The following is a 14,439-nucleotide window of genomic DNA, read 5'->3' as shown; positions in this document are numbered from 1 at the left end:
TGCAATCCAAAACATGTTGGGATAAAGGTCAGTTGAATAAGAGAAGATGGGTGGGGGCGGGGGGCAGAGGATTCAACTATAAAGCTGGTACCATGAGTTAAATAGAATTTTTAAATGGAGACAACTCCAGCAAAGAAGGCAAAGGCACCTGGACCGACCGTAAGGTGGAAAAAGAGAGACAGCCATAGAAATGTCATCCCTGCAAGGTCAGTATTGTTATACTCTCATTTAGACCTGAGGCCGATTCTAAAATCCACTTGAAAATTTCAAAAGCTTTTGCGATCCACCCATCTGACGATTCTGACCACTTAACCCGGCAGCCTATCTCAGCTGCCATGTTCAGTGGTCATATGGGTGGATCGCATACATTTTCAGAGCATGTGAAGTGTCCACTTGACTTTGGGCAAGACACTGAACCCCTAACTGCTCCTGTTGAGCAGATTGGTGCCTTTCTTTGCCGTCTGTCTTGATGTGTGTGAATGTAATAAACATTGGATAGCTGGTCCAAGTCGGAAGGCTCATTCAGGTGGTTGCGGTCAGAAACCTGTTCCTCCCAACGATTTTCCTGACACTGCTGAGGTCTCCTTTGCTCCAGATGCCGTTGGTGTGTATTTCATTAGTGCAAAGCAATATGTTCATAATATATTCTAATAATCTGTCAATGAGTTTGAATGTTAATTATATGTTTGTATTACACATTTACCAGAATAAATGTGCAACTAACCTTTTCACAGCCATTATTATACTTTTTATATTGTAAATGTTAAACATAACATAATGTTGTTTTTCAATATCCCATACTATCTTAACGGAGCGTTTCATACAAGAGCTCCAGCACTCCCTGAGCGTCGCATCGGCTGACATCGAGGAAGCACCAACCCCAGCTCCTCTCCAGGCTTCCTCCGACTGGAGTACGCGGAACCACGCTCTTTTAGAGAGATGGCGGGCAGAGAGACCCCGGCTGATTAACCGCGTTGCAGCGAGGGCAGATGTAGGCACACACATGTGCTAACAGTGTGCCATCAGTCCAGCTGCTGTCTGCTGTCATGGCTGTGAACCACGGCCATTCCTGTGTGCCGAATGTGACATCAAAACGCACACAGACACTAGAAACGTGATGCACAACAGGGATGCCATGACTGTCGGGTTCTTCCAGCCTTTGCCTCAAACCACCTGCATTGTAGATGAGGCTCGTTGCCGTTGTCGTAAGTTCTTGTTTGTGAGTACGCCATAACATATCCTCTCTGATTCATTAATCTCATTACTTTGACCACTGAACAATGCATTTTTGTGTCCTGTCTTACGGCCATGGAATCGTTTTAACCTTTCTCACTCTTCATTCAGTCTCTTCAAGTGGTTCCAGCAATCGTAATGTTCTATTTCCCATTGGACACAAATTATCTAAATTCAAATCTATGATCTTTTTCAGAGCGCTTTGTACCTGTGCGGATACCTGAAAATATCTGTTATGCATCGGAGGCATTGAGGGTCAACCCAGGAAAGGCTGTTGCTGTGATCACAATGGGTGGTAAGGATTTTTCTTTTCTTTTTTTTAAAGCGTCTTAAAAATTATTTTACTTGGTAATTCCCACAAGGTTTGTCATAGGTGTATTTATGAAATCAAACGAATGCCTATTGACTAATTTATGCCACACTAGGTTTTACATTACAGTGTGCGTGTCTTTGATTTTTCTAGGGCGATATGATCTCAGCATGCCTGACCTGAGTTGCGAGTCATGCCAAGCCACTTGGACTGCTGGAGTGGACGATCTCATTTGCAGTAACTACTGGCCTGCTACACTTCATTTCGCAACAGTTTATGCCGCACAGATATATTTTTCTCATTTGAGAAAATGAAGATGGCTGCACCAGGACTGTCCTGCCAGGCATTTTTAAGAATGCTTGATCAGCGAACTGTTGACTTTGGCCGTGTGAGTATTTAATTTATTTAGCCTAGAGTATATATTTTCTTTTTGTCATGTGCATTGAATTTGTTGCTTATTTATTGCCTGCCCATTATAAACTGTTGATATCCTTATTTTGAAATAGACAGGGAAGATCTCAACAGATGCCTTCCAGAAGAGCTACTTTCAGTGGGAAGTTGTACAGTATGAGGTCGAAAAACTCTGCAATATTACAAATACAATTTAACAGACACACTTATAGAGCAAGTGTTCTCTGTTCCGCCAGAAGATGGCGCCATATAATCTGTTTTCAAAGGGCTTCCAATAAAGATACAGTTTAACCTTAGAATGGCACAGTAAACAGGTGACCTTGTGTAGGCTACATCATTGGTTCTCAAAGTGGGGTCCGGGGACCCCCAGGGGTACTTGAGGGGGTTCCAGGGGGTCCCCAGCTAAATGATGGATAGGAACCAAATGGACCCTTATGGGTCTGTAACTCTGAGAGTGTACAAATGGAACCAAATGGACCCGTTAGGGAGTTATACATTAACATTGATTTTACAAAATAAATTGGGGTCCCAGAGATAGAAATGCCATTAAATGGGGGTCCGTAGCCTTAATGCATGTCAAACTGGGGGTCCTTGAAATTAAAATGGTGAGAATCACTGCTATAGGGCCGTAAAAATCTTCTCTTATGGGGGTCCCTGGCTTATCTTTTCAAATGGGGGTCTGCGGGCTAATAAGTGTTAATTTGGGGGTCCTTGACATGAAAAAGTTTGAGAACCACTGGGCTACATTATAACATTATACTAGATAATAAACTACAAGAGCACTTAGAATCCATAATAGTTTGCATTTAATTTATTGCAGTATAATTTTGATTTTGACATACAAAACAACATCACATAAAATTCTATTCATGGATATATTATTGATCATGTCAAGTTGATACAATCTTAAAATATATGTACACTTAAATACATGTAACAATATAAATTAGATTTGATGGAGATGTAATAATTTAACTGATAAAATCTGATTTAAATATATAATACTGATACATTCATTGTCATTCACAGGGCCTTCTTAAAAGACTCAGATGACCTAATAGTTATTGCAACGCAGGAAGTAGCTGTTCCTCAACACACGGAACAGCCTCCCAGTCCTCAGGCTGTACTCAAACATCAGAGGTCCACTGTACACATAGGTGAAACCTAGGGGACAAATGCAAAGAATAATGTTACATATCAGTGAATACCACTAATGAAACTACAAACAGACAGAAAGACAAGGCGGTCATGTCAGTGAGACACTGTTTTGCACTACAGCACAAAATTGATATTGGTCATTTTGGTGATTTTCTCATTTCTGTGTGCTTTGCTAGACCTAGCCATGTAAAACAGGCTGTGTGTGTGTGTGTGTGTGTGTGTGTGTGTGTGTGTGTGTGTGTGTGTGTGTGTGTGTGTGTGTGTGTGTGTGTGTGTGTGTGTGTGTGTGTGTGTGTGTGTGTGTGTGTGTGTGTGTGTGTGTGTCGCCTCAAACATAGACCAATTAGAACTCTTGCCACTATGTGCATGAAGTCAGACGCTCTAAAAAAGACAATACAATGATTACTACTGAATAACTATTGCTAAAGATTGTGCCATGTCATTATTAGACACTGTTTTATTTAAATATCACCCACCTCTGTATTGGAAGGCTGCTGTCACCTTGCTGGTCATGCCTGGAAGCAACTCATCCACCCGTATGGGGAATCCCTCATCCATGGCCCCCTTGGCCTCATCGTAACTGAAGCAACACAAATGATGATGAGACTATGATTCCAATTCTTAACTCATTCAGTATTAACTCGGTCTCAACTCTGTCTTATATGAGCATACCTATAGTAGTCGTCACCAACAAAGAATAACGTCTTGCGTGTTTCTTCATCGTAGAGGGCAGCATCGACTTTCCTTACATCTCTGGGTAAACCAAAACTGGTGAGGTCTTTGGGATAGCCTCGCACGACATCGTAGCCAGAGAAGGCCCACACCTCATTACCTGGATAATAATTATAGAGAAGAGTTTTTAACTCGTGTAAACACGTGTACACTTAAAATGATTGAGTGCTTTGAAGATGAAGAGAGCTTGTACCTTTAAAGAGGTAGACTCGGTCTGACTGACGACTCTCATAAGCAGCATCGATGTTGGCAGGAGCACTGGGCCAGAAGCCTGTGATGAGACTCAGCTGGGGTGTGGTGCTCTGTTGGTAGCTTCGCCAGAAGATGCTGACAACAGATAAATGGCAGAGAATTACAGCTTAGTAATTAAGCCACTAGAGAAAATTATGCTTTTCTAATGCTGTTTTCAGGTCCTTCAGGCATTTCAGGCATATACGTATATAGTATTATACCTGTCTTTGAAGAAGAGCATTTCTCCTCGCAGCGTGGTCACAGCATCCAAGACCATGGTTGAGTCACATGCATCGGGGGTGGTGGGGGGCTTGGGTCCAGGATTGGTGGGGCCCACGTTAGGACCTGCAGGTCAAATCAAATAAAAATCATCAAATATAGAGAGCTGAACCATAGATCGGCGTAAGTCCAGGGGAAATCACTTTTGGATTTAGGTTATTTTAAAAAACAGGTCACATTAAATTTGGTTTTACCATAGAGATACTGGATGCCATTAACATCATCACGGGGCAGAACAAAGGTGTCTGGGTTCCTAAAGTTGTATACGGGGTACATGAGAGCACCAGGGTCCTCAGAGTGGGATAGACCCATGGAATGGCCAAACTCATGGGCTGCTACCAGGAAGAGGACATAACCTGCAGGAAAAAACACAACATTTCAGTTCTGCTGTGGATCTACTGAGGGACAAGGAATTGTAGTTGTTCATTAATTGCATATTGCCAGTGAAGAATAAAGGTAGTGGATAGAATTACTCTGTATAAGTGCCCTCAGGTTAACAAACCCACCTCTGTTGGAACTGAAGGAGAAGTCCTCATCTTCATCAAAATGTGCATCTCCTCCGATGCCACTGGATGGTGCAAAGGCATGAGCCAAGGTGCCATCTGGACCATCGAAGGGGTAAAAATCCCCATGCGCTTTAAACAAGAACGTTACAGAATGTGAATGACTCAATCAATGTTTTTAGTTTAAGTTTAAGGTCTAGGATTTCCAAAACGTATATTAGGGCTATGATTGTCTGTGTTCCATTGTAAATCAGTGAACAGAGATAGCTTTAATGCTAGCACTCTAAACAACACAAATCATTTATTTGGGGTATAGATTTGACACTTTACCTCTTGGTGAATTAGAGTAATTTTCTACTTACATCGGCCACCAAAGGAGATCATGATGTCAGCGATGCCGCTGTAGATTCTTGTGAATCTCAGAGGAGTAACTTTGGCCCACACTTGCAGAGCTCTCTCTATAGAGTCATCTACTTCAGCCACAGACATGTCAGGGGTGTAGTTCTCAATTCTGTGGTGGGAGAGATTAAATGAAAACAATGTGGACAATTGTAACTGCATTTTGTGTCTTAAACATGCCTGTAAACCTGGAAGCATCTCAAGTATCTGTCGCTATCTTTATTTGCGTGGCTGTACATGTGTCCGGCTTCACATAGGTCTCTCACCTGTAGGTAAGGCTGTTTGTCTCCCACTTGAGGTCTGCTCCAGTGGTGGTGAAATGAGAAAGTTTGACATCGGGAACACCACAGCGAGGCTTCTTCATCAGCGCTATTGTGTCAGTGTCCAGCGTCCCAGTGATCTGAAGCCCAAAGAACCTCTGCATTTCACTGAGCTTCCTGGTCAGCGGACTGATCCCCCGTCTGGCAGAGGGTCCGGTCTCCTCTGTCAGGTTGAAGAAGTTCTTCAGGTAGCTCTGCAACACATATTAGATATGACAGGTTAGATGTATACGTACTGTAGATATGGAGGGACAAGATAACACATCACATGAGGGTAAGAAAGTGGATCACAAACACTGTTGATATTATGTCAATACACTGTTTAGCAATGTAAGATGAGACTTTACATAGTTTTCTTTATATTAATAGTATGTACAACATGAAGATTAGGTTTCAATTAAAATCATGTCATAAAGAACAACAGTATCTATTTTAAGGTACAGAAAGGCTACCTACCGTTGCAAGATCTTCATCTTGTTCAGTAACTTGTGATATTGGCAGCAAATAAACGGTGGCTGCCAAGCTTAATAGAATGCATAGGCTGAGAGACTTCATGTTTCTTGCTTGCTGCATTGGTTGGTTGTGTTTCTGTGTGACAGGCATGGTTTATATACATGTATGACCAGGAGAGTTGATCAACACCTACTTGAGTCATTGAAATCAGAAACATTTCCTAATGTCCTTTCATCGATGACAGAGGAAGTTTTGATGACTTAACCAAAGTTATGTTGACACTAAAATGACAGTTATTTCTATCTGTAGTGCTACACATAATTATATTGAAATTAATCATGAAAAGGGGAAAAATTCAACCAGAAATTGGAAATTTTCATTTTGAATGTCTCTACTTTATATCATATAATCAGTGGAAAACTACAATTTAGTCATTGTTTTTAATGGCTGGACACTGAAAGGAATTGCTCAATATATTGCCTCAGGTAAGGTGACCATCCACCACATTGTTAGAAACCTATACTTAAAAGAATGTGTTGTAATAGGAAATAGTACACACAGATGGTAAATTGATTGGTCTATTACTACTATTATTACTTATTTACCGACATCCCCAAAAGGTTAAGAAGATTTTATTGTATTGAACAATTACATCTTGTTCTCATTTTAAATTATTGCTTTGTTATTTGTGCTGATTGTACTGTTCAGCACGTTGCTGCTGCTGTCATTCATCATTATCATTTGTTTTTTCTTTATTCACCTGTTTCCTAGGCTGTGTGTTTTCCACTTCCTGTCGGATTTCATTGGATATCATTGGATCAATCGACAGGAAGTGGAACACAGTGAAAAGCCTAGGAAACAGGTGAATACTTTATCACTTTATTAACAAAGATAGCTACAGTATGCAGTAATAGCATTTGTTCTGAAAAGACATGGACACCGAAACATCCCACTGATGTAAAGAAACACTATTAAATAAATAAAAATCACAATTTTCATGTACGTTAATATGTATGAATGCCATGATTACAACACTATATTATGTATACTGGTTTAAGTTCGCTCCATCATCACTGCACTTCATTGTACCTATAAAGCATGTTGATGTTGCATGAGATTCAAGTATAACATAACCAAGCCTGAGTTATGTGTTGTAGCTGAATTTAGAATAGGCTTTGATCACATCCCATTTTTATAGAAAAAAATAGATTTGGCAACAATAAAACAACACAGAGTTTAGGTGGAAAGTTCACACATAACAACATAGACTTAGAGGCTGATTCTAACTTCACACCTGGCCAGGAACTACAGTTGAAAACTAGCCTCTGGGCTAATTCCAGCATATTTACAGTAATGTCTATTAATATGCACAGTCTCTGAGAAATCAACTGGGTGGAAAAATACAAACAAAAAAAGTCACTGCAGACTTAATCTCGGAAACCCATGCCTTTCTGCAGACTTGTTACTTAACTTACTGTACCATGAGGCAACAAACAACAGAGCCTGAGGAAATGAAGGCTTTTCATTTCCGCAAGAGGAAATGTTGAATATTATAGCAGAACTATACTTCCAAAGAAAGTTACCAAATATTTGCATTGCGTTGAATATGTCATAACCTATTATTGATTTCAGCATGTTCTGTGAGACAAAAGCCATCTCAATGGATTATTTATGTTCTATAATAATTATGATAATAATTACAATTACTAGACCATACCCGGTCGACGCATCCGTGGGGGGATATGCGCACATGATCTGGCAACCCGGGAGGAAGTTCGTCACATAGCTGGGCAGCCCCGTAACCATGGCGACATTCTTTGACACAAAAGTGCTAATAAGAAGCTGAGATTTGATGAAATTTAAAAACGGGCTTTACAGTTAAGTTCAGATGGTAATGGTCAATGGCTGTGTGCAAAATCAGAGCAATTGGTCCAGCCACTGAGGAGAACCGGCTAGCTTCACCTACGCTTCACCTACTCAAGACGGTTACTAGAATTATAGTATGATAACTAGAAAATGTGCTCCTCGGAGCACAAGTCTCCGCCAGCAAATATTGGAATTTATTCCAAGATTGGAACTTTTTCTGCTAATATCTCCTGACTAAATGTTAGCTTGGCTGATGGCACTGATGTCACTTCGAAACATTCAATGCAATGTTTCGAAGTGACTCACCTATTTATAGGTATGTATTTCGTCATGCGTCTCGCTAGCCAATCAAAGCACACCCTTTCATCATATTGTCACGTGTCACGTGAAGCTTGACCAATGTTAGCTTGGTGGAACCAAAGGAAATCAAACGAAAACATACTCTCCACCATGCCTTCGGCCTGGCGGAGACAATTAAAAACTAGAAAATGTGCTCCTCGGAGCACAAGTCTCCGCCAGCAGACTTTTGTTGGGAATGTTGGGAATGTTCTAATTCTTATGTTCTAATTCTTACAAAAAATAGAACATGTTACTGTGTCATAGTAACATGACACACTGTCTGTATAAGTGTCCTATCCGTCCTGTCTGTATAAGTGTCCTATCCGTCCTGTCTGTATAAGTGTCCTATCCGTCCTGTCTGTATAAGTGTCCTATCCGTCCTGTCTGTATAAGTGTCCTATCCGTCCTGACTGTGTAAGTGTCCTATCCGTCCTGTCTGTGTAAGTGTGAGATGTTTCTGGGCAAGCCCTCTAAGAGGTTCAGCTGATGGATCAGGATCACCCAGTGATGACCTAAAACAACCACAGTACTATGTGATGATCTCCAAAAGGCGTTGAGGCAGTTTGTTAAATTAATTATCAGTTACCTGGCTAACTGGATAGCCTACATAAAATGGAAATTGAAACATACTGTCTTACTGTACTGGGAGAATTGTTTTCCTTCATACTTTTACATTGAGCTCCAGTGTTAAGGCCTACACATCACCAATGATGTGCTAACATGAGCTTTGTGTGCTAACATTGATTAGCAGTGTGAGCTGATCTGTGATTGGCTAGCAACACAACTTTGGTCTACCATTTTATTATTTTATGTATGTATGGCAACCGTGTTTCAGCGTCTGTTTGCTTGGGGTCTTTAGCTGGGGATTCTTCCCAGCCTCAGTTTGGTGTACTGTTGTGTTATTTACTTGAGCAATAATGCATTATAATTAAGTGAATGAAATAAAGACATGGTTTGGCATGAGCACTATACGACATTACGGGCATGTGGACAGTGAATAAGAGTGAAGATGGTAATTATTTAACACTAAAGAGGACAACTATTAGTCACATGGTGTAAATCGCAAGACAATTATGTGTTCTACAACACAGTGTTCTTCCACTGAAACACAGTGGAAGTACACTTGCCCAGAAAAAGGGATCTATTACAAGACTTACTGTCTCTGTCAGTCCTTGTCCCTTACTATGGTGATAGGCCCATGCTGTATATGGAGATCTCTGGATCTGTCAGTCCTTGTCCCTTTTATGCCCATATATGGATATCTCTGTATCTGTCAGTCTGTGTCGCTTTTATGCCCATATATGGATATCCCTGATGTCATCAGCATATGCCCATGTATGGGCATGCCCCCTTTTGTGCCCATATGACTGATATGTAGCTGCAATGGGAACTCCTATGGTTATGCCTAAGTCACGGTGACATGAGCGTGATGTCAGAGGTCTTTCCCCGGCTGGCCTTCAATTTAGTTAATTAAATTTAAGGCTTTTAGCTTAAAAGCCACTCCGATAAAGAATTAATTTTCACTATTTCATATTGCAATCATAAACAAGCTGTTCTGGCTGCTGGGGAGTTGAAGGAGTTTGTCAATCAAACTTGTGGTTAGGGTCAAGCACACATTCTGAGCACTGCAGCATTGAGACCATTGCAGTGTGCAGTTTAGCAATGTCGCAGGGGGTCGTTTTGATTACTCTCTGACACTCTCTGAGTTAGAATGCATAAGGGAACACTGAGGATTGGTGTAATACTGCAAATTACATGGATGATATGAAAGTATATTAAGTGTCTAAAGACAATGTCTAAAGAGTCTCTTCATGTGTGATAAGTGCACATACACAAACTGTCACAGTGAGTGATAACCTATGTTTGGTTTTCATGATGTACGCTTTGACCATGTGGATGTACAGTATGGCTCCAGATTCAGGAGTCAATAGGAGTATCAGGAGAAGTAGCTCTCAAAAAAACTAAAAGGCAGAGCTGTTAAGTAGAAAATGTTTTATTGTTTGATCCAGCACTTGTGGAAGACACTGACTTTGGTACAGTACTGTGTACTGTACCTAGTACAGTACAATACAGTATTAATTTACTTTAATACAAAACAGCCTCACATTAAAAGCTACATATGGAAATATTATTTATATATTGATTGTGCCATGTTGTTACAGTTTGATATGCATATACACAGTATATTAGTTAATTGCATTGCAGTGCATTCATATAATCACATATTCAGATTGCAGTTATTTCAGAATAAGCATTGTAAAAAAAAAACTAAATTAAATGCTCACTTAAATAAATACATGTAAAAATATAACTTATATTTGACAAAATAACATCTGATAATAATGCTACTAAATGTAAACATTCACTGTCATTCTCAGTGCCTTCTTAAATGACTTATGAGGTCAGTCGGTCAGATGACCTAACAACGCAGGAAGTAGCTGTTCCTCAGCACACGGAACAGCCTCCCACTCCTCAGGCTGTACTCAAACATGAAGGGTCCACTGTACACATAGGTGAAACCTAGGGGACAAATGTTGCAAAGAATAAATATCAGTGGACACCACTAATGAAACTAGACAGAGAGACAGAAAGAAAGGCGAGTGAGTTTTGTTCTAACACTGCAAAGTTGATCATTCATTTTGGTGACAATTTTGTAATTTCAGTACACTTTGCTAAACCAACATACATAAAACACGCTTTATCTGTACGTGTACAGTATGTGTGTGTGTGTGTGTGTGTGTGTGTGTGTGTGTGTGCGTGCGTGTGTACTGTAAATACAGTACCTATACATATGTCTGTCGCCTCAGAACTAGACCAATAAGTAGACCACGCTGCACACGTAGTTGTTTTGTTTTCAAACTGCAAAGCTACAGTACACATTGAGGCCACGTCATTATTAGACATTATGTCTTATTTTAATATCACCCACCTCTGTATTGAAAGGCTGCTGTCACCTTGCTGGTCATGCCTGGAAGCAACTCATCCACCAGTCTGGGGAATCCCTCATCCATCGCCCCCCTGGCCTCATCGTAACTGAAGCAACACAAATGATGATGAGACTATGATTCCAATTATTAACTCATTCAGTATTAACTCGGTCTCAACTCTGACTTCTGAGCATACCTATAGTAGTTGTCACCAACAAAGAATAACGTCTTGCGTGTTGCTTCATCGTACAGGGCAGCATCGACTTTCCTTATACCTCTGGGTAAACCAAAACTGGAGAGATGTTTGGGATAGCCTGGCACGACATCGTAGCCAGAGAAGGCCCACACTTTATGACCTGGAGAATAATAATAGAAGAGAAGAGTTTTTAATACGTGTTAACACATGTCCAGGTACACTTTAAATGATTGAGTGCTTTGAAGATGAAGAGAGCTTGTACCTTTAAAGAGGTAGACTCTGTCTGACTGACGACTCTCATACGCAGCATCGATGTTGTCAGGAGCACTGGGCCAGAAGCTTGTGATGAGACTCAGCTGGGGTTTGTTGCTCTGTGGGTAGCTTCGCCAGAAGATGCTGACAACAGATAATGCCAGAGAATTACAGCTTAGCAATTAAGCCACTAGAGAAAACAATGCTATTGCTAAGGTTCTTAGCAGATTATTAGTCATCTGAGGTGTACAGTATTATACCTGTCTTTGAAGAAGAGCATTTCTCCTCGCAGCGTGGTTACAGCATCCAAGACCATGGTTGAGTCACATGCATCGGGGGTGGTGGGGGGCTCGGGTCCTGGCTCAGGGAGGCTCACATCAGCATTAGCACCTGCAGGTCAAATATGGAGAGCTGAACTCAGGCATATAAGTCCAGGATACATAACTTTTGGGGGCTATTTATACATTTATAAAACAGATAATATTGAATCTGGATGGGTTTGTTTTACCATAGAGAGACTGGATGCCATTAACGTCATCACGGGACAGAACAAAGGTGTCAGGGTTCCTATAGCTGTATACGGGGTACATGAGAGCACCAGGGTCATCAGAGTGGGATAGACCCAGGGAATGGCCAAACTCATGGGCTGCTACCAGGAAGAGGACATAACCTGCAGGAAAAGAACAGACTGAACAAACTGTTCTGGATCTACTGAGGGAAAAGGAATTGTAGTTGTTCATTAATTTCCAGAATGCCAGTAAAGAAGAAAGGTGGTGGATAGTGCCCTCAGGTTAACAAACCCACCTTGGTTGGAACTGAAGGAGAAGTTCTCATCTTCATCAAAATGTGCATCTCCTCCGATGCCACTGGATGGTGCAAAGGCATGAGCTAAGGTGCCATCTGGACCATCGAAGGGGTAAAAGTCACCATGCGCTTTAAACAAGAACATATTCATGTTAAGAAATACTAGCACCATTAAAGCAGTTTAATCAATGCTATTAGTTCCTATCTACAGCTAACAAACAGTATCAGAGCTAGGATTGTCTGTGTTCCATTGTAAATCAGTGGACAGAAATCGTGCTAAAGTGATTTTTAGCACTGAACAACATTTATTTGAGGTATAGATTTGACACATTTGGTAAATTGGAGTTATTTTCTACTCACATCGGCGGCCAAAGGAGATCATGATGTCAGCGGTGCCACTGTAAATTCGTGTGAATCTCAGAGGGGTAACGTTGGCCCACACTTGCAGAGCTCTCTCTATAGAGTCATCTACTTCAGCCACAGACATGTCAGGGGTGTAGTTCTCAATTCTGCGGAACAGATTGGAAGATAAATGTGGAGTCACATACAGCAACTATGTTGTTACTGTAAACACGTCTAACCTAAAACCTGGAACCTGGAAGCAGTATCTGACCCTATCTTTATTTGTGTGGCTGTATATGTGTCCGGGTTCACATAGGTCTCTCACCTGTAGGTAAGGCTGTCTTTCTCCCACTTGAGGTTTCCTCCAAAGGTGGTGAAATGAGACAGTTTGACATCGGGAACACCACAGCGAGGCTTCTTCATCAGCGCTATTGTGTCAGTGTCCAGCGTCCCAGTGATCTGAAGCCCAAAGAACTTCTGCATTTCACCGAGCTTCCTGGTCAGCGGACTGATCCCCCGTCTGACAGTGGGTCCGTTCTCCTCTGTCAGGTTGAAGAAGTTCTTCAGGTAGCTCTGAAACACATATTAGATATGACAGGTTAGATATGGAGTGGCAAGATAACAACACATCACATGAAGGTAAGAAAGTGGATCACAAATACTGTGTTTATATTATGTCAATACTGAGCACTGTTTAGCAGAGTAAGATTTTTATATAGTATAGCATTTGTAGTTGTGTACAACATAAAGATTAGGTGATATTTTGTCATAAAAATAAAAAACTTTCTATAGTACAGATACAGAGAGGATACTTACCGATGCAAAAGCTTCATCTTGTACAGTAACATGTGATATTGGCAGCAAATAAACTGCGGCTACCAAGCTTAGTAGAATGCACAGGCTGAAAGAGTTCATGTTTCCTCGTTGATTCGTTGGCTGTGTTTCTGTGTGACAGCCAGGCAGGTCTTATATACACATAAGACCAGGAGAGTTGAGCAACAACTACCTGAGTCACTGGAATCACAAACATTCCCTATATGGATGCAGAGGAAGTTTGGTTTGATGATGCAGCTGGTTTAACTGTTATAAGATTAGATAAGATAAAACTTTGTTGATCCCCGGAGGGAAATGCAGGTGTCAAAGCAGCTAGCCTACAGGTAAGAGTCCAGAACTAAACCATTATAGATAAGAATAAATATGAAGATAAAATAAAACACTAAGCTGCTGGCCCTATAACTGTCCAGGATCTCTGAATGAGTAAATGATTGAACATAAAATAAAAATCACACCCAGTGTGAAGTGGGCGGTGTGTGGTCATCACAACATGACTCACTTTTAAAAAAAAGGATAAATTGCTTTTTTTTAAATCCATACTGCTATTCATAGGGCTGCACATGTGTCATGTGTTTCGCTAGCCAATCACAGTCCTGAATTTGCAAAGTCAGCCAATCACATTACAGTTAGTGGTGATGACACTAGCTGTAATGTGATTGGCTGATATGAAAAAAGTATCGATTTGCATTAACAATGGAAGGGTTAGGGGTTACACAAATTTTTTGGTCGGTGTCCAAAACTCACTTATAGGGGGCGGCTACACCGCCCCAAAAATCACACCCAGTGTGAAGTGGGCGGTGTGTGGTCATCACAACATGACTCACTTTAAAAAAAGGATAAATAACTTTTT

At 40.9% G+C, this 14,439-nt stretch overlaps 2 protein-coding genes across 2 annotated transcripts; both read right to left on the bottom strand.

Moving 5' to 3' along the window:
• Positions 1 to 2,759: 2,759 nt before the first annotated feature.
• LOC311056860 (collagenase 3-like) lies at positions 2,760 to 6,149 on the bottom strand (the record flags this gene model as incomplete). The annotated part of the gene is made up of 10 exons (XM_084073701.1): positions 2,760 to 3,118; positions 3,589 to 3,692; positions 3,785 to 3,944; positions 4,038 to 4,171; positions 4,297 to 4,420; positions 4,549 to 4,710; positions 4,861 to 4,989; positions 5,220 to 5,368; positions 5,523 to 5,770; positions 6,033 to 6,149. The coding sequence occupies 10 exons, from the start codon at positions 6,147 to 6,149 to the stop codon at positions 3,009 to 3,011; spliced, it is 1,437 nt and encodes a 478-aa protein (XP_083929827.1). The 3' UTR covers positions 2,760 to 3,008.
• Positions 6,150 to 10,340: 4,191 nt separating this feature from the next.
• mmp13a (matrix metallopeptidase 13a) lies at positions 10,341 to 13,680 on the bottom strand. The gene is made up of 10 exons (XM_084075241.1): positions 13,572 to 13,680; positions 13,081 to 13,328; positions 12,774 to 12,922; positions 12,414 to 12,542; positions 12,118 to 12,279; positions 11,870 to 11,999; positions 11,620 to 11,753; positions 11,358 to 11,517; positions 11,164 to 11,267; positions 10,341 to 10,754 (listed from the first exon to the last, which is right to left on the bottom strand). The coding sequence occupies exons 1-10, from the start codon at positions 13,668 to 13,670 to the stop codon at positions 10,654 to 10,656; spliced, it is 1,416 nt and encodes a 471-aa protein (XP_083931367.1). The 5' UTR covers positions 13,671 to 13,680; the 3' UTR covers positions 10,341 to 10,653.
• Between the last annotated feature and the right edge of the window lie 759 nt (positions 13,681 to 14,439).

Source organism: Gymnoscopelus microlampas (assembly GCF_963454915.1).
Source record: "Gymnoscopelus microlampas genome assembly, chromosome: 12".
NCBI classification, from domain to species: Eukaryota; Metazoa; Chordata; class Actinopteri; order Myctophiformes; family Myctophidae; genus Gymnoscopelus; species Gymnoscopelus microlampas.
This window is presented reverse-complemented; position numbering and strand designations above follow the sequence as displayed.

Excerpts from the sequence above, each read along its gene's own strand:
- mmp13a (XM_084075241.1), bottom strand. The coding sequence starts at position 13,670 with ATGAACTCTTTCAGCCTGTGCATTCTACTAAGCTTGGTAGCCGCAGTT. Across the intron at positions 11,518-11,619 it reads CAGAGTCTACCTCTTTAAAG|GTCATAAAGTGTGGGCCTTC; the intron begins GTACAAGCTCTC and ends ATTATTCTCCAG. Across the intron at positions 11,268-11,357 it reads GTTGGTGACAACTACTATAG|TTACGATGAGGCCAGGGGGG; the intron begins GTATGCTCAGAA and ends GTGTTGCTTCAG.